This window comes from Siniperca chuatsi, linkage group LG21 (genome assembly GCF_020085105.1).
Source record: "Siniperca chuatsi isolate FFG_IHB_CAS linkage group LG21, ASM2008510v1, whole genome shotgun sequence".
Taxonomy (NCBI): domain Eukaryota; kingdom Metazoa; phylum Chordata; class Actinopteri; order Centrarchiformes; family Sinipercidae; genus Siniperca; species Siniperca chuatsi.
This window is the reverse complement of record NC_058062.1, coordinates 6,177,844-6,196,496: the sequence shown is the minus strand read 5'-3', so window position 1 is coordinate 6,196,496 and position 18,653 is coordinate 6,177,844. Positions and strand designations below refer to the sequence as shown.

Genomic DNA, 18,653 nt, shown 5'->3' with positions numbered 1-18,653 from the left:
GCTTATCCTCCTATAAACGCTACAACAGCTCCTGAGACCACAGCACGACGAGAGCAGCGTCTCTCGGCGGCTCCCTGGACAGTGGAAGGGGCGTCCCACGGTTTGTCCATCTATTTATACTCTCCCCCTTAATACGGAGAGCCCTCCGAAGCTGTGAGTGTGACTACATTTGGAGCGACAGTCCGTACAGTGAAGGGCCAGTGGGGAGGGACCGCCGGTCTGAGGAAGGGCAGTGGCACCACTCATGCCCACTTCACACGGCGCGCAGTGCATGTAAGTATATAAGTGACTTATTTCTACATTCATTGTCTCTTATAACGAGTTTGCAGTTGAAAATCTAATCCGGAAACAGCTAGAACCAAGATCTGAATATTTTTTTATCACAAGTCACTTCTTACAGTCGCTCATCTGTTGGTGTGCGTTGTGTCTGACCTGCTGAAGTTCGGGCTGGGCTATTGGACATGGAAGTCATGGTGTTTAGTTACGTTGTGAGCCTTGTGTGTAAAGAGTTTTATGTAGTATTGTCTAAAAATTATGTAACATGTTTTACGCACAATTTACGCACGAGTTACGCATGATTGAAACTGCAAGAACCTTTAATCACCCGTTACTCTTATTATTTCCCAAACGATTTATTGTGGGTTTTAAAAACGTCAGAGTATGTTACTCACTATGAGCATGTGTCTGGACGTATATAAAAGAGACTGTGATAGAATTTGAAATATTCTCACCATCTATGATTTGCCCAATCCATTTCAAACGTTAGGAGTTTGACATTCTGGGGGGATATTAGTTCAACATAAGCAAATGTATATGTGTAATGTAAAAACTGCCATCAGAGCAACTGTTAATGTGCTACATCCCGCTAACAAGTGGATTATGGTGGTGGCATGAGAAGAAAGCTGTTCTTACTCTCTGCCCTGCAGCGACGTGCCTTTAATGTAGAGATCAGACAAAGGCATAACAGTGACTGCAGCTGCTGATGTCACTTTCACACATCCCTGTCTTACTCCTGGACAATGCATGGGTTTGTAAACCCATCCATATTCATTATATATACTGCTACATATGCCATTTGTACTCACGTATTTAGTGGAAGTATAAAGGAAAGGCCTCTGAGAATGAATGGTGCTCCATGGGGGCCTTTAGTGCAGGTAGCCCGGCCAGGACAGGTGTAATTGATCTGAGGCTTATTCTTGGACAGCCTTTTAATCTGGTTTACTGTGCTGCTGCTGGACACTGAGATCCTCTTGTTATCTAACATTTCTGCACACTGAGTAAAATTAGTGTTGTAGAAAACAATTAGCCTGTAAAAAATATTCCCAACACAGGTCTCTAATGGTGTGTTGAAAGGGATATTGGAGTTTTTGAGGAATTAATCTGTTAAACTATGTGGAAGATTTGAATTTATATCCTTAGCTCAGCACTAATGGCCTTTTGTTTAACCCTCTGGACATTTTCATTTGAATATTATACCATTGTTGAAGTTTCCCTGTCTGAGTAGGTAGAGAATGGGTCCTGTGAGCTCATCTACCGGATTTATTTCAGAGTTAGTGTCAGCTAGTGTTGCTGGATTAGAAGCCCATGATCCCTGTTGAGCCTCGATGGCAGTCTCCCCTCCAATCGACAATCCTCCTGCTTGTCACGTGACTTTTGCTCTTTAAACAAGTGTGGGCACTCTCAACTCTTACTCGTGTTCTGCCAGTAAAAACATAAAGGAGCGTGGCGTCAGTGAGACTGGGGATGCTTGTTGCTTGCTCTCTCTGGGTCTGGACAGGGAGGTGAGTTCTCCCGTTATGGTTGGCTGACTGCCTTTGTTCAAAGTACATGTACACGTGTGTTGAAGTGCCGACACAGATACACAGAACACAAATCCTTGGGCTTGTTGTCTCATGTGTGGATCACTGAATCTTACAGTTCGGCTCATTAAAGCTCTCTGTGGCGTGGTCATTTTGGATCTACACTCTCCTGCTGACAACGTCTGCAAACGTGGCCTTCGGTTTATTCATTATGACATTATATCTGTGTGTGTTTGTGTGTTTCTGACAGTTGAAAGGCAGACCTGACCTGTAGTTGTGCAGACTGTGTGTTTAATCTATATCTCTTTTGTCTGTTCACTCCATATTTCCTTCCAGCAGTCTAAGAGGGGCAGCAAACATGATAAAATAAACTTAAAAGTTGCATCTTTTACTTTGTGAACTCTACTGCCACCAGAAGCATTCAGCCCTGCTGCAGATCTATCTGGTGTGCTAAGTCTGTGGCTCACGTCTCTTTGTTCTGGCTCCATTGTGCTTCCTGCATCAGGAATGCTGACATGCACAGTTTTGGAAAACACACAGACACATGTGCAAACACACATTTATGTTTGTACATATTTGTGAGCGCACATAGTCACTCATTTGTGAACCTAGCTGATGGTTAGCTGCTGACTTTCAATGCAAAATGAGTCATATCAGTACTACTTATATGTGGTTTACAGCCTCAGGCATTGTTGGTGTTGTTTATTCACTTCCAGGCAACCATGTAGCCAACGGGGACATTATTTTGGCTCATCTATGTGTGCATGTTGCCTGGGAACATGTCATAATTCAGATCATTATATGTGTATTTGAACAAAAATTAAACCATAGCCAACCATACCATTGACAACTGCCTGTGCAGCTTGTTCAATAACATTTCAACAAGAAAACAGTGACTTGTTCAGCTTAAGTTACATCCAGGGTTGCGGAAAAGGCCAGCGACCCAGAGTGGAGCTGAGCTGCTGAGGTGTTGAGTTTCAGTGCAAGGGGAGATTCCTGCATGGCACTGCAGGCTGGTGCAGCTCATCTTACACAGACTCAAGCAAGAGGAGAGAAGAGGCTTAAATGAAGGATGCACTTCTAGAAAAATTAGTTAATATATGATGAAGTCACCTTTCTAGGAAGACATACAAACTGCTGAAGGGCACATAAGTGACGTGTTGCAAATGCAAGTTTCTTACCTGTTTTTTGTTTGCTTATTCCTTTTTCAGGAGCAATGTCTCATCCAAAAAGGAACAGATTGTTCTGCAATCCCTGATTGGTGGACTCTCAGCGAAGAAAGTCTTTAGGTCCAATGGAATCAGGATTTTACTGGAAGAAAGTTTGGCTCCCGTGTTTTGCCTTAGCTGAAAAGTGGAGAAAGAACAACCCATCGGCTTTCTGCTACTAAATGCTTTGCAATTATTTGAGGAGAACTGACTGAATCCTTCTGAGGGACTATGGACGCCATGGAGAACCCAGTCCCGGAGCCCAGATCAGAGCGGATCGCTCGTTACAAAGCTGAGAGGAGGCGAGAACTGGCCGAACGCTATGGCAACATGGAGGAGCTACCTTCCAAGTGGGTGAGGAGGGATGGGAAAGAGGTGCACGACCCAGCGACCCAAGCCCACAGAGGAGCATTGAACTCAGATGGCCTCAGTGAAAGAGTTAACGGCAGGACGCGAGGGGTCACGAATGGATTAGAGGCAGACGCTCATGCAGAGTCCAATCACTTGAGAAGGTGAGTCATGTCTGGAGTGAAGGATGAGTCGGTTGTGTGTAAACTTGAAACGGTCTTCAACTAGGGCAAACTTTTCCATAAAATCCAACAAAACAAAATTATATATGTGAATTCGTCTCTGTTTACTGATGGTGATCAGTGTCTTCTTCCAGCTGAAAATACAACACGTTTTGTTTATTACATAGAATCTGTGTAAACATCTTGTTAAAAATCTGTAAATAATGGACCTTATCAATAACTGAAGGTTTTGTGTCGTGCAGGTACAGCACAGTGTAGGTGTCTGTATATTTTCTTGGTCGTGAGCCTGGATGTGGAGGGGAGCAGGTGTTTTGAGCTTAATTTGTCCAAACACCGATAAAGCGACGTGTCCGCCTTTTAACTTCGATGACCTTTTCCACCTTGACATCAGTCAAGGACTGTAGGTGTCCTAAAATAGCACAATGGTTAGTTAGTATTTTAGTAACTGCTAATTACAGCGTAGCATCATATTAATATCATCACTGAGGAGAAGGGTAACATGACCAGAAAGAAAAAAGGATTTCATGTAGTTGTACAGTCTATATATACAAGATGTAGGTGGGATATTACATGATCTTTTGTATGTAAATGATGCAGAATATGGATACGAGTGGGTTGCTCTCTTCTTCAGATGCATGAAAACAGTCTGATCCACTTCCTTTTGTTTTAGTCACCGCTACTGAACAGCTTTCTATTCTATTCTTTTTAGATTCACACCAGACAAGGGTCAAATTAGAGTTCAAATAAGTCTTGATTCTAGACTTACAAGAAGTTAGTAAGGGAATGAGTTTACAATCATGTATGGGAATGTATTTAAAAAACTTTTAATACACATTTTTTTGCATTTGACAGAAGTTTACAATGTAAATCCACCCATTCAGTAATCCAAGCAGGTTATACTACCAGTTATTAAACTTGGTCTGCTTCTTACCAGTGACCTTTCAGCAGCTCCAGATCCTTGACTTCACCAGTTGCTCTGCTGCCCTTGTTACTAATTAAAACTGAGCGGTCTAAATCAGTGGGTCCCAGCAGGGAATTTTAAAGCCAGTCTGATTCTTCTTATGCATTTGGTTGGTGCTCTCCCAGCCTGACACTTTTCCCATCATGGAGCTGGCATTAAGGAACTGGCAACTCTTTACTGCCAGAAAAAAGGTACAACATTGCACCTTTCGTGATTGGAACTGCACATATTTTTGGCAGCTCTTGATGGAAAGGTTCAAGATTGTACTTTTGTTTCTGAGAGCGTTCCTCACCCCACGTTCCCCACTCCTGCATCCTCACCTCCTTCCCCTAACTCCCGCCCCCTCCAGGCAGGGTTCCCAGGACTCTGCTCTGCTGAGTGGGGAGGGGTACCTCGTCCCTCTTGGACTTGATTCCCCGCAGCTCCACACTCGGGTGTCGGTGGGCCAGTTGAGAAGTGCCCTTCTGCAGCAGACGGGGAGCAGAGCGCAGCCCGAGAAAGTGTAGGGTCACCTGCATGTGTGTGATCCAGACTGTCACTATCAGCCTGTGTACCTCTGTGACAATATTCGTCTTCATCTCAACATCGTCTTCCTTTTCCTCCTCCTCCTCTGTTTGTGTGGATACTAGCTGCCCTGATGCTGGGCGGGCCACGTCCTCTCTGGATCTGGCTGTGAAGCCGGGCTCTGAGGGGGGCCGGCGGCGCACCCGGCGTTACCTCCCCGGCGGGTCAGGTGGCGGTCGCAAGACCAGCGAGCGCTTCAGGACACAGCCAGTCACAGCCAATGAGATGGAGGAGAGCAGCGGGTAGGGACTGCGTGCTGTAGTCATGGTGCGAGCTCTGCAGATGAGGCACCTGGTTTGGTTTTTCCCAAAGAAAATGCTGTTTGCAGTGACATATTAGCAGCACATAAGCAGTGTATGACCTACTTACATTTAGTCATTTTGAATAATGTGTTTTTTCAGACAAGGCTTTCAAATTACTGATGGCTTGTGTTTGATATTTGCTCTTCACTAATAAAAATGCAGTCACACTTAGGTGTGGCAGGTGCAGCACCTTTACATAAATGGCCAAGGGTGGTGTGGTTTGCATGTGTTTGCATGCAAATATGACACAGTATCTTGATTGTGTGAGCTGCATACAGAGGCACAAAGACATTCATAGTTAGCTCGAAGCAGGACCTGGAAGAGAGCGCACAGGAGCCGGAGATTTAAGTCCACATCACCTCCCTGTTCGTATTTCATCTGGTGACATGATGTTTTGCCTCTTTTCACTCTTCTAGGCTGTTGGACGCAGAGGAAGAGGAGAACTGTAAAGGTAAAGCGGTGTTCCCGCCTGGCTTGGATCATACGGTTTGTTATTGTGTTTAGACACAAACAATTTAACAACCACTGACAACACAATGACGAAAACACAATGAGAATGACAGCAGGAGGGAAAAAGTTGCATCTCATATCTCACATGAGATACTAAGAGCCGACAGAAGGAACATAGACCTCGGAAAAATATTCATTCTCTCCACATGTTGCGTACAAAACAAATATTTGGAACGTGCATCCAACTTGCGCAGCTGCCTCCTTAAACTCATTTAATAGTTCATGAAATAAATCAGGTTATATTTTTAGGCTCACATAGTTAATCTCCTCAGTGATGACAGATTTCACCAACATAAATCTAGTTTTTATTACTATTTGGACTAATTTCAGCTCATATGTCATAATGTTTTTCTGTGCCTTACGCTTCTGTGTATTAACTCCACAAATACAACATACGTCAAGGATTCACTTAAGACAGACTTTTAAAGCGTGGATGCTCTAAAATGTGGCTTGTTTACATTTGTTTTTCACATTTGCTTTTTTCCAATGAACTGGCAGGGAGGAGTTTCATCTTCTAACAGGCTTGTTGTTTAGCTTCTCCAGATCAGAGACATTAGTGTGGTGTTTCTGTCTGCCAGGTGTGAGATGGCCCATGGCCTCACACCAAGGGATCAGTCTCAAGGCTCATCAAGTCTCATAGTGTCCTGATAGAACGCTTACTTGTTCTATGTGCTGGTTAAATACAGCCCTGCTTCCATAGCCTGTTATATGATCAGGCTAAAAGTACAGAAGTATTATCAGCAAAATGTACTTAAAGTATCAAAAGTAAAAGTACTGTAGTATTGTTAATAATGATGCATCAGTGTGTAAGCATTTTACTGTTGTAGCTGCTCGAGGGCGAGTTATAACAACTTTATATACAGATTGGTAGTTTAGTCCAGTGGTTCCCTACCTAAGGTAAGGCCTCCTCACAAGATCCATCTGAGGGGTCGTGAGATGATTAATGGGGTGCTAAAGAAGAAAAATCAAAGTTTTGCTACAATTTTTGCTAACAATCTTTACTTTTTTGTGAAATGTTGGATAATTTTACTTTATCCAAGTATACTAACAACTCATAGACATCTAAAACGTGACTATGGGACCCCAAACTTTTGTATAATCTTTAACAATGTATTGTATTTTATAAGATCATTGTGTGTCTTATTATGTACAAACTTAATGTGAAATGAAACTAGTCACTATAGCTGTCAGATAAATAAAGTGGAGTAAAAAGGAATGCATTTCCAGCTGAAATATCATGAAGTAGAAGTATAAAGTAGCAGAAAATAGAAATACTCAACTAAAGCGTAATTACTTACAGAAATGACATTTCTTCGCCAGCATTTTTCTGGTAATCAGTGTTCATTTCAAAGCCTGTTTGACCACTAGCACCTTTCTTAACTGCTGATAACTGTCAGATAGTCAGTATGTTTATTTGCAAACCATGACATGATGATTTATGTCTTTTTTCCCCTCGCAGCTGATGTGAAAACAGATGACCGAGCCAAAATGAGTGTGGCAGCCAAGATGTCTTTGTTTAAAGTGAGTCTATGTTAGTCTCAGCACTGACACGGGATCTTTATTGCTGTTCATTTTCTCTGTCTCTGTCCTAATGCCTGCTGCTAAAAATGATTCTGTGTGGAGATCGTGGAAGTCAGTCCGTGGCCATTCCCTGCTTCTCCGTCTAATGTGATGTGAGACATTCATGTACAGTCACAGCTGAAAAGTTTTTTTTAAAAGTTTACTCATGACAATTCAGCTGTTATCTGAATGTCAGATCCTAGATGAACTTGTCTAACCAGAATTGCTGCTGATATGTAACTGCAAACTGAAACGTATCTAATAATGTGATGTCCCTCACTAGATTAAAAGCTAATATTATGGACTGGTGATAAATTGTTGAGGAATATATTGAACATCTTAAAGAGAAAGCTCCGTCCGTCATCGACAGTCACCTCAGCTGCTCACCTTACAGTCCGAGACGCATGGTGAGTCAGTGCTGAGCACGCAGAACACAGCCTGATCATGCTGAGGGATATGAATGGTCGAACAGGTGCTGTGTCCGGATCCACAGTTTAATTCGATGCTATAGTCTGTACTTATTAAAAGAAAGACTAAATATATAGAGTCATAAATACACACCCGGAACAGTCCGGAAGTTTTTTTTTGTCCCTATACAGAAGATGAAAGATGATTGTGGATTTTCTCCTCAACAGTTACCAATGTTCATTCCTACATTTCACCTCCTGCACAGTTTTAGTCAGGAAGCATCAGGTGAAAATGTGGCAGACAGTGTATTACCATTAACAACCATAGCAGCGGTGTTATAATTAGCCTGCTTCTCTGTGGAGGCAGGCGAGAGGTAACTGAAGCCAGCAGAGCTCTGGTTACACTCTGACCTGTTGTGCTGGCATTCAATCCATGGAGCCAAGGCGCTCTACCTTACAGCTAGCTGCTTTATTCACCGGCTGTCCAACCCGCTTCCCCTCCCTCCATCTGTCCATACAAATAGAACGGGAGACATCAGGAGAGGGAATTTTCGCTGCCATTTTTGTGGTCACCCTTATTACTTATTTAGCAGCTCGAGGCTGTTGATTGAAGCTGCTATTTGACCTGAATGTTGGGGTCCACCTGTGAAAAAAAGGCCCCATTGACCCAAATGTCATGTGTTGATATTAACATGTTACCCGCCTCCTCTGTAGGAGCTGGAGAAGTCTGCTGCCCCCGAGGCCTCTGCCTTCCTGAAGCCTCGCTCAGGCAGCGTCTGTCATGAGCGCAGGGTGCGCCGTGGCAACGACCATCGGTTTCTAACTCAGCCAATCACCTGTGAGGAAATCGTGGCAATCAGGTGGGGAAGCCTAGTGGCCAGACGGAGGGAGATTTCAGCTTCAGTAATTGGGATACATATATAGAAGCATATTTCATGGGAATCTGGTTGGATTCTAAACAGTTTTATGCACAGGACAAGCTGATGTTGGCATAACACCACAAATTTGTTCCATAGTTGTTGTTTTTAGCTTAGCCGTTTGGGGATGCCCTTCTCATATTTTAGAGGGCAAAGCTGCCATTATTCTATATTTTTCTTATTGTCAACAAATCCCATAAAAGGACCAAAACCAACAATGACAAACAGATCATAAATATACTGTATAGTTTCATTTTTTAATTTCCTAAAATAGCTGGGTTTTGTAGTTTTTAACAAAAGTAATTCAAACTGGAAATTAGAGAATTTGTTGATGAGTTTAGATTGTTTTCCACCCTGTAAGTTTGGACCACTTCAAGATAAATTTGGGGGTCACGATTAACAGGATAAGAAAGAAGAAAATACATAGATCTGCTAAACAAAATTTAGATTTCTTTGTGAAATACCGGATAGTTGTACCTCTAAAAAGGTAAAACAAAAATCAGATGAATGAAAATGACAATGTCCACAACTCATTTATATATGCAACATATAGTATGTTGCTTCTTTTTAACAGGTCATGTGGTAAAAAGGTTGGTAATCATTTTTTAATACTTACTACTTCCCTACTCTGTCTGTGACACTCAGACACAAGCCCAGGTGTATCTACTGAGGATGTAAATCTTTAAAAACAGGTCACAAATATATAGCTTCATTTTTTCTTTATCTGTAATTTCCTAAAACAGATGGGCACTGTAGCTTTTAGCAAATGTTACTCAAACAGAAGTACAAAGTGCATTTGTTGGGGACTATTTTCAGCGGCAGATTAATACACATTTGGTGCTTTAGTGAGTATTTGGGGCAGCAGGACGGTGCACGTGGGATTGACTCATAATAAGCCTTATCTTGTAATTATAAGCCTGCTTTATATCATGTAAATTCATGTTTCCCTGCAGCGCCCCCAAACCAGCACCACCAGTGGAGTCCCAGTCCGTGCAGGCTGAGTCAGTGGAGGATAGCGATGAGAGCTGCAAGCTGAGCATGAGTGAGAAGCTGGCCCTCTTCAACAAACTTTCCCTGCCGGGGAGGCAGGGGGGCGGCCCTGCTGACGGGCCCCCAGAGAGACGAAGGCAGAAGGGGGCTCGGTACCGCACACAGCCCATCACTGTGGAGGAGGTCAGCCTGGTGAGTAGACGAGCCAAAACAATATAGTCTGATCAAACTACTGTATATGTATATTACATGTTGCCTCATTTGGTTAAAAAAGTTGATATATACCCTCTCTGAATGTATAGCATGTTTCTAAATCAAGTACATTTTGAACAGTTATCTGTACCTGTATCTCACCTTTGTGCTTTATCTGTGTTCAGCTGCAGAAAGGCCCCGTACAGCTTCCTGCCTTCAGTTTGTCCCCTCATCTGTCCGACAGACAGCAGGCCTCGTCTGTCAACCTAAAACCCAGTGAGCTACGCCTTTCCCTGCCAAGACCTGACACCGGCCCTGTGCCTGGGGAGCCTGGTGGCCCCACCCAGCAGGGCCTGCTGCGTCACGACTCCGAGCCAGGCTTGAGAGGAATCCTGAAGAAGAGCTGCTCTGGAGGCTCAGAGTGGAGCAGGATGGAGGGCGGTCAGATGGATGCACCGTTCAGCTATGAACAGAATGGTGGAGGTTGTGAAGAAGCAGGGTTACAAGGGATGAAGAGCACAGAGCGGCAGGACATTTCTGTAGCATCACAGAGAGAGAGACGTGAGGCTTCAGGTGTGGAGGGAGGCTCGCTGACTGCCGCTCCCTGGAGGCAGAGGGCTCGAACCAGGAGGGAAACCGTTTCCTGTACACCAGTAAGAGCCTTGTCAGAGCAGGACGCTCCTCAGGAGGAGAGGAACAGCTGGACCAAGCCACAGGAACAGCTGGTTTCCTCTGTGGAACACAGCTCGGATACTACTGGGAGAGTTCAGTAAGTGTCAGAAATTAAGTTAGATGGGCTGATACATGCCTCATTATAAGAAGAATTTTAAATCAGGAAGGTTTTGCTCTGATTGTTATGTGACATTTTGAAGTATACATGAATGTGCTTGGGGAACATTAAGTAGTTCAGATATTTGGAGCTACAAAAATGATCAAATTTACAGATGTCACCAGCACAAACATCAGCTCTCAGCAGTTTTAGATTGCAAACTGAAGTGGAATACAGTTTTTGTTTAGTATTTTGATATGTTCTATGGTTTATATTTTATGTGATCTGTTCAAAAGGCAACAGAATGAGGAAGAGAGTGTGAGGAAGATGAATGAAGAAACCACAGCCATGGGACATGTTCAGGTCACACTGGAAGATGGCACCATTAAACTTCAGGAGACAGCCAACACCAGCAGAAGTAAGGTAAGAAACAAAGATAGGCCATACTGTAAAGGTCTCTGATGAGAATCTCAGTGGACCAAATCGCAGCTGCAGAATCAGCTGCTGCTCTGCCAAAGGTTGACCTCTTGTATGTAAAGGGGCAACTCTTTGTAATTGCCATTGCTTTGCCCCTCCATAATCTCTAATCCTTTGAGAGTCCAGTCTGGAGCCAGTGGGTTTCAGACTGTCAGCAGAGAGGGATAAAGTTGACAGCAGTGGAGTCAACCCAGCAAGGAGCGTCCATCTTTAACAAGTCATGCAGTCTCTAGTCTGCAATGGCAGAGCCAGCCAATGGGTTTCCAGTGGTGGCTTTAGTCTATGGCCAGCACAGACTAAACCCTGGCCACCACAGGCCACCCGACACTGACAATACGCACTGGTTCTCTGCAAGAAAAAATCAGAGGGCGGGTCCATCTCCTGCAGAGAACCAGACATGCATATTGTTCAGTCAGCCCTCCAACATTTTATGTAAAGCCGTATTTTCACAGCTCCTGTTTTTGTCCCCCTCACTTTTGAGGTTTCAGTTTGATTTACTCACTAACTTCTCTCTAAACAGAATCTTCACAAGCTGCCAAAATCCAGAGGTGAGAAGAGAGATGTTGATATGTTCATCTAGGTCTTTCAAGTATTACTGTGCGGTCAGGAAGGAAATAGCATTCATATATTTAAAAGTTTTTATCAATTTTTTAAGAACCTCTGATTTTCTTGACTTCTGAAACCAAACCTACACCCTTGATTTTATGTGTTGTGCAGGAAGAACATTAACTTTGATTAGTTATGGCATTTTTAAGTCGAAACACAACATTTTTGCATGTGCACATCAACATAGTGTATTTTAATGTGGACTGAAATTCCCAGTTGCTTTTCTACTTCTCAACTTGTTTCTTTCAAATAGGGAAATTTGTCACTACTATCACCACAGGACTATTCTGGGCTTATTTCAGATAATATATCCATACCTAAGCCATAAGCAAATACCCTGTCACCTTACTGATTGTATAAAACACAGGCTCCTTTCATGCCATGTCAGAAACACAGTTGCATGAATGATTGAATGAAAGAGTGAGTGATCTGAAATAGCGACTGTTCGGTCTATGACGCAGCACCAGACAGAAAAAAATGACGATTGCTATGCCACCCCAAAGCGAATCCTAAAAATAGATAAATAAAAATATTTAAAGCAAAACAAATACTTTTGCTGCTGCTGTGACCTAATCTCCATTGTATCAGTAACGTCTTGTCTTCAGGAGTGCATATGGCAGGTCACTCCACCGGTATCAAGAAAAATTACACTTGACTTTTCTTACACTTTTCTTTAAACACGTTGAATCATATTAGAAACCAATACAAAATGTCACAGATTTTTGCATCTAAACTCTCTGGAAAAGCGGCCCGTGGAGAAAATTGCATGTAGAGGTTATTGGGTTTATTCTTTCTGCCTTCCTTGAATCCAGAAGGAGAAGAGGGCAGTGGTTAGATCAGTGTATTTGTCATTCCAATGAAACCAGATATAGCATCTCTTAGCAACAGCACTCTGGATTTGGTAGGTGCTAAATGTCTTGAGATCAGACTTAAGTTACTGGGGAATATATCTAGACCAGTTAGTGTTTATGTGCTGATGTGGGTTTGACTGTCTCAGAACAGGATGTGGAATGTAAACAGACTGATTATTCTGGTGGTTAAATGTTGACCCTTTTATGACCTTCTGATCTCAGCTGCACCATAGTGACAGTGTGTGTGTGTACGTGTATGTGTGTGTATTCATTTTACTCTTCTTTTCCCGTTCTATTCATTTAATTTAATTTTATACTTCGAGGAACATTTTAATTTGTTTACTCTTATTTTTTTTATCTATCCTCCTGTGTCGTCCACCCCCATTCTGCCCTCTGCAGGAAGAGACAGAAAACCTTTATGTGGAGAGTGTCAACCCTCAGTGCTGGGTAAGTCCTCAACTAATGCTTTGAAATGCATAGATCGGTCTAAGTCTCCATTATTATCTCCATTACTAATTTTACAATAGCTTTAGCCTGCCCCTCTTTCTTCTAATTCATGTTCTCTCCCAGGGACCCGTCTTTGCCTCTGTCTATTCTAGCAGTACACCCCAATATATCATGTGTTTCAATCAGGTAACTGTTTGAGCCGATGCATGGCAGATTAATTATCGCTTTTTGGTTTTGCAGTGTTTTGTATGCAGTGAAAAGTTTTTTCAGCGCACACTTTCAGGAGGCTGTGATTTTTACAGATGATGTTGGAAGTTTCAATCACGCTAACGAGTCAACTGTCACCTGCAGAGTGCTTTTTGTGTGAAAATGATCCTTTTTTTATAAGTGATACATCGCAACTCTAACTTTACAGTTTCCATGTTGTTTCTGTTAATTCTGTGCTCTTACTCTCATACTTTCTCTTGCACTGGTTTCTAAACTTTATCTGTGATTCCCCTTGTTGGAAATAAAAAAAAAATGTCGGACCACCGCACCCAACCTCCCCAATTGGACCTGCAACAATACTGGAGAAACTAGTTACAAAGAAATACCAAGTTTGAGTTCTGTTGCTCAAATGAAAAATGCAAGTTAAACTTTTTAGACACAATAAGTCATGTAATTATAATTACAATGCACATTAATCAGTGTTTCTGTCAATGTGCCAGTGTTAGCTAGAAGGCTAATTGTCAACTGCTACGGCACTGAAATGACAATAGCGGCAAAATCAGCAAAACATTGATGCAATAATTCAATTTTATTTGTATAGCGGCAATTAATAACAGAAATGATCTCATTCCACTTTTCCTATAGAGCAGGTCTAGACCGTACTCTTTATAATATTATTTACAGAAACCCAACAATTCCCACCATGTGCAAGCACTTGGCGACGGAGGCAAGGAAAAACTTCCTTTTAACAGGCAGAAACACTGAACAGAACCTATAGGCTCTAACTATAATATAATGATATCATCCACTATACAGTGTGTGTGTGTGTGCGTGTGTGTGTGTGTGTATATATGTATATGTATATATATATGTATATGTGTATATATATGTATATGTATGTATATATATATATATATATATATATATTAGCATTATATATATATAAATATATATAATGCTAATAGAAACAGTTTGAAAGTACATCTTGTACTTGTATGTGATGTTTTGCTGCCTGAATACATTTGATAGCCTTGTTAGCTTCTGAGCACTCTTGTTTATTATCTCCAAATGAATCAGATTCATTCAACTTTTGTTCCGCATTATATTTTTTCCACCGGTCATGCACATCCCTAACGACATCTCCCCTCACTCTCGTACAATGAAGGACTCACCTGATACCTTTTTATCCATGTTTTTCTGTTTTCACTTCATCCTCAGACAAATCTGTCCTTTGAGGCACAAGAAGTCGCCTCTCCTACCAAGAACCAGATTCAGCCTCAGTGGAGACAGAAGGTGATGCAGGCCGGCATTTCTTTAAATCTTTTAATATTTTTGATGCTTGAATCTTACATTAACACGTCTGTTTCTCTGGCTGTGTAGGCGAAGGGAGTCAAGGATGAGCTTCAGATGGACGAAGCCGAGGAAATGAATGCACAGCAGGAACGGAACGAGCAAGAAGCCGGACATATGGCCAAGAGTGGTGAGTTTACTTGCACTGGTTTACTCACTCTCTTTACTCCCATAATCTTTGCATCTTTAAACTCAACCTCGGTAGGTTTGTGTCTCTGACTGTCTGTGTTGCAGTTTGAAGGTTCAATTCAATTCAATTTTATTTATATAGCGCCAATTCATAACAGAAGTTATCTCATTGCGCTTTTCCTATAGAGCAGGTCTAGACCGTACTTTTTATAATATTAATTACAGAGACCCAACAAATCCCAGAAACTAGTTACAAAGAAATACATATATAAATCATGTAAAGGCTCATTGATATAAATTGTGTAAATCTTAAGTAAGTTAAGTTTACACTTTCTGTCCCGTCCCCCCGGCAGCTCCACAGAGCTCTCTACTCTCAGTGACTCCGCATGAGGTGAAGGAGGAGACGCCTGTGGATGAATCAAACACGTCTGACGGAGATCTGTCACCTCCCTCTGCCTGCGCCCCGCCACCCTGTGGAGATTGTGCTGCCACAGAGAGTGAGCAGGACCTGGGTGTCCTCTGCCAGACCAACACACCCATGTGAGCCTGGTTTGACCGCAGATTGTAAGATTATTGGCCTTTGCTATCGCTGTATTATAAATATCTTAAATATTCAGGGATGTGGTAGAGGGAAGCTGCACCCTTCTGTTTTGGGGTTGTTTTTACAGTGAGTCATGTCTATGCTTTCTTTGCTTTTAAATTCACCAAAATTCTTGTATTTTATAGCTCAGCCAATATGATAAATATTACGCTTTTCTAAATTGATATACATGTGGTTTATGTGCTGAATCCATCATGTCGCGATATGGATGATTCCGACTCTTCCATGTTGTGTGGTATTGGAACAGACCTTGTATCTTTTTCATATCTTGTCTTTGTTGCTAAGTGTAGCCTCTTCCTCTGTGCATTTAATACAGCCATCTGCTGGTGACTCCTAACAGGGTTAGTAAAACTTCCAGAGCTCTCTGAAATAATTTCGAAACTCCCTCAAAAAGTATTGATTGCAATTTCAGTTCTTGGAATAAGAGCAAAATTATAACATTTTTATGCACTAAAGACCAAAATTTACTCTGATACATACTGGCCCCAATCACAACAATGTCACAGTAGTAATTTGTATGATTTGCATACACAATCATTAGCGATTAAATATAATAACCTCATGGAGACAGTCTATACTGTCTGTGTGAAACCGTATTTGTTGTGCGCGTGTGGTGCAGGCTGACCTCGGCAGTAGCAGAGCACAGGCGGTCGGTGCGTCCGTCCCGTCGGACTCAGGGCTCCAGAAACCCTCTGAGGGCTCTCGCTGCCAGGGAGGACATCAGGCAGGACTACATGGGAGAGAGAGTTAACACAGCTACTGAGGAGAGGATCCAAGCAGAGAAGAGTGAGTGGGAATATTTTTTTCTTTTTTCATTTCCTTTCTTTTTGCTGTCTTCCCTCTTCAGCTTCCTTATCATGTGCTTTTCCCTCCCACACAGAGTCCAAGAACTCCTCCGTGGCGGATTCACATCTTACCAGATCAGGAAACTTTATCTCCTCCTCAGATGCTGCGACCACCAAGTCTTATCCTCCCTTTAGCAGCCTGATGCTCATTCACATCAAAGGTCAGATTTGGTTTATCTGTGTACATGAGTGTCATCACGATACTGTGTTTGTGCTCAGGTTTGTTTATTAACTATTGCCTGCGGTGACAGGTAGGCGGCATGTCCAGGTGCGTCTGGTGGAGCCCTCAGTGCGGTCGCTGAACAGTGGAGACTGCTTCTTGTTGGTCACTCTGGAGCATTGCATCCTGTGGAGCGGAGAGTTTGCCAATGAACAAGAGAAAGCCAAGGTACCACAGAGGACAGTAACATACTGTACTGTACTGTTTTTGTTTTCTAAGGCGGTGATCAAGAAAGTATGTTGCTAGCATAAAATCCCAGGGTGCCAGGGTATAATAGGTGTAGAAGGTATAAGACATTTTGTGCCATGAAATGTAAATTTGGTGAAAATGTGTAAAAATGTATGCTTCACTTGAAACCCTCATTATCATATACCCAGATGCCATGACTTATCACTTCATTGACTAGAGAAGATTATCTTTCTGGGTGTTACAAATTAAAATGATTAAACTGCATAAAATGGCATACAAAATGACATTTCATGCCCCAAGGAGCATTTTGTGCATAAAATGCATTTTGAGCAGCATACAGAGGCTGTAAAATACATTAACACAGTTTCTGGAGGTAATACTGGCAGTATTGATGCTTTTTGATGCTTTCTGCTCTCAGGTTACATAATCAACACCTCCATGCTCTCCTTTATTATGCATTAAACACACAGGGTTTAGTAAGTTTACAAGGGTTTACCTAAATTCCATAATATGTACATTTTGATTACTTTCAGTTCACAGATGATTTTGTTTTTCAGGCCTCTGAGCTGGCATCATCCATCCAGAGTCAGGGGGATCTCGGCTGTCAGGCCTCCCAGATCGTCCACCTGGAGGAGGGGCTGAACTGTGACGGCAGCCTGGCTGCAGACTTCTGGAGCCTTCTAGGAGGAAGGACACAATACAGAGGTTAGAGGTCAAAATGTCTACTTTGTATTTTTCTCCCAGAGTGGATTGTTTTAGGACTACAGTGTTTATAATTTTGTTTATACAAAACACACACAAAAGTAAAGGACAGATTATAAAACAACAAGACCTGCTTGTTCTTACATTTGTTCTTTTATACATTTACAATTTTGTGTATATCTGCTGAAGTTCCCTGACTGGACTGTACAGCACGTTTTCGAGTTTGCTTCTCCCCACAGGAGCCAGTGCAGAAGAGGAGGATGAGCTCTATGAGTGTGGTGTGGTGGAGTCCAACTGCGTGTACAGGCTGGTGGAGAACAGACTGGTGCCTCATGAACAGGCCTGGGCCTCCATCCCCAGTATCTCCCTGCTGGGCTCCACTGAGGTCTGAGGTCTCTTCTGGATTCTCCTGTTGCTTGATCATTCTTGTTGTTGATTATGCGTTGTTTCTAATTTGTTTTAAATCTTTACAAGTCAGTTTTACTAGCTGATCATGTCTCATGTTTCCACTGTATGCACATACTGCACATGCCTGTACATGTGTCCAGGTGCTGGTGTTTGATTTCGGCAGTGAGGTGTACCTGTGGCATGGACAGGATGTTTCCCTGAGCAGCAGGACTGTTGCTCTCCAGCTGACTCACCAAGTGTGGGTTGGAGCTTATGACTACAGCAACTGTCGAATCAATCCACTGGATCCCACACAGTGTAACCCCAGCACACCGCTGTAAGTTCACACTGCAGGCACTAAAGCTTTTAGTTCATACTTGCCAAAGAAAAATAACAGCATATCAATATTAGGACATGTTACAGAAACAGTGAAGTACAGCTGTAAGTAATTCTGGTGCACACAATAAAGGTGCTGGATGTAATTCCACACAACATGCAGCAAAACCCCAGCATACAGCATTAAGTTTACTGTGCATGCACCCCAGGAGTCTGCAGTAGGTCTGTAGTGCACCCTGTAAAACCAAAGCAAATAGCTTGTAATTCCACACTTCATGTGGAGAAACCTCAGCATTGTGTCCAGATGACATGCTGTTAAAACCCAGCAGGCTGTTGTAAGTCCGCACTACACACTGACATGCTGCAGAAACCCCAGTTTACTGCAGCACACTGTGCAAACATACATTCACACTGAGAGCAAACATTAAAGTCTACAGTATCTCTACAGTACACTCTGCAACCTAATATACTACATTGCCAAATGTATGGCTGAACAAAGTAAGTGGGCATCCGCACTACACCCTTATGTGAATGTTGAGCATGTCGTTCAAAAACCATGGGTGTTAATCTGCTGCTGTAACAGCCTCCACTCTTCTG

The 18,653-nt window shown here is 42.5% G+C and overlaps 1 protein-coding gene across 3 annotated transcripts in view; it reads left to right on the top strand.

The window, feature by feature from the left end:
* The first annotated feature begins 125 nt into the window (after positions 1-125).
* The window catches only part of svilc (supervillin c), a 26,331-nt gene continuing 7,803 nt past the window's right edge, over positions 126-18,653 (top strand). The window contains exons 1-21 of one of the 3 annotated variants that reach the window (XM_044182261.1): positions 126-273; positions 3,011-3,519; positions 4,848-5,000; positions 5,128-5,304; positions 5,781-5,815; positions 7,334-7,395; positions 8,556-8,701; positions 9,712-9,940; positions 10,126-10,709; positions 11,006-11,132; positions 13,043-13,090; positions 13,214-13,276; positions 14,516-14,590; positions 14,678-14,777; positions 15,130-15,316; positions 15,997-16,163; positions 16,258-16,383; positions 16,474-16,610; positions 17,189-17,336; positions 17,573-17,718; positions 17,882-18,057. In XM_044182261.1, coding sequence (XP_044038196.1) covers positions 3,239-3,519; positions 4,848-5,000; positions 5,128-5,304; positions 5,781-5,815; positions 7,334-7,395; positions 8,556-8,701; positions 9,712-9,940; positions 10,126-10,709; positions 11,006-11,132; positions 13,043-13,090; positions 13,214-13,276; positions 14,516-14,590; positions 14,678-14,777; positions 15,130-15,316; positions 15,997-16,163; positions 16,258-16,383; positions 16,474-16,610; positions 17,189-17,336; positions 17,573-17,718; positions 17,882-18,057 — 3,167 coding nt within the window. In that variant the 5' untranslated portion in view covers positions 126-273; positions 3,011-3,238. The remainder of the gene's footprint in view (positions 274-3,010; positions 3,520-4,847; positions 5,001-5,127; positions 5,305-5,780; positions 5,816-7,333; positions 7,396-8,555; positions 8,702-9,711; positions 9,941-10,125; positions 10,710-11,005; positions 11,133-13,042; positions 13,091-13,213; positions 13,277-14,515; positions 14,591-14,677; positions 14,778-15,129; positions 15,317-15,996; positions 16,164-16,257; positions 16,384-16,473; positions 16,611-17,188; positions 17,337-17,572; positions 17,719-17,881; positions 18,058-18,653) is intronic. The other 2 variants (XM_044182263.1, XM_044182262.1) reach the window with 2 other exon arrangements.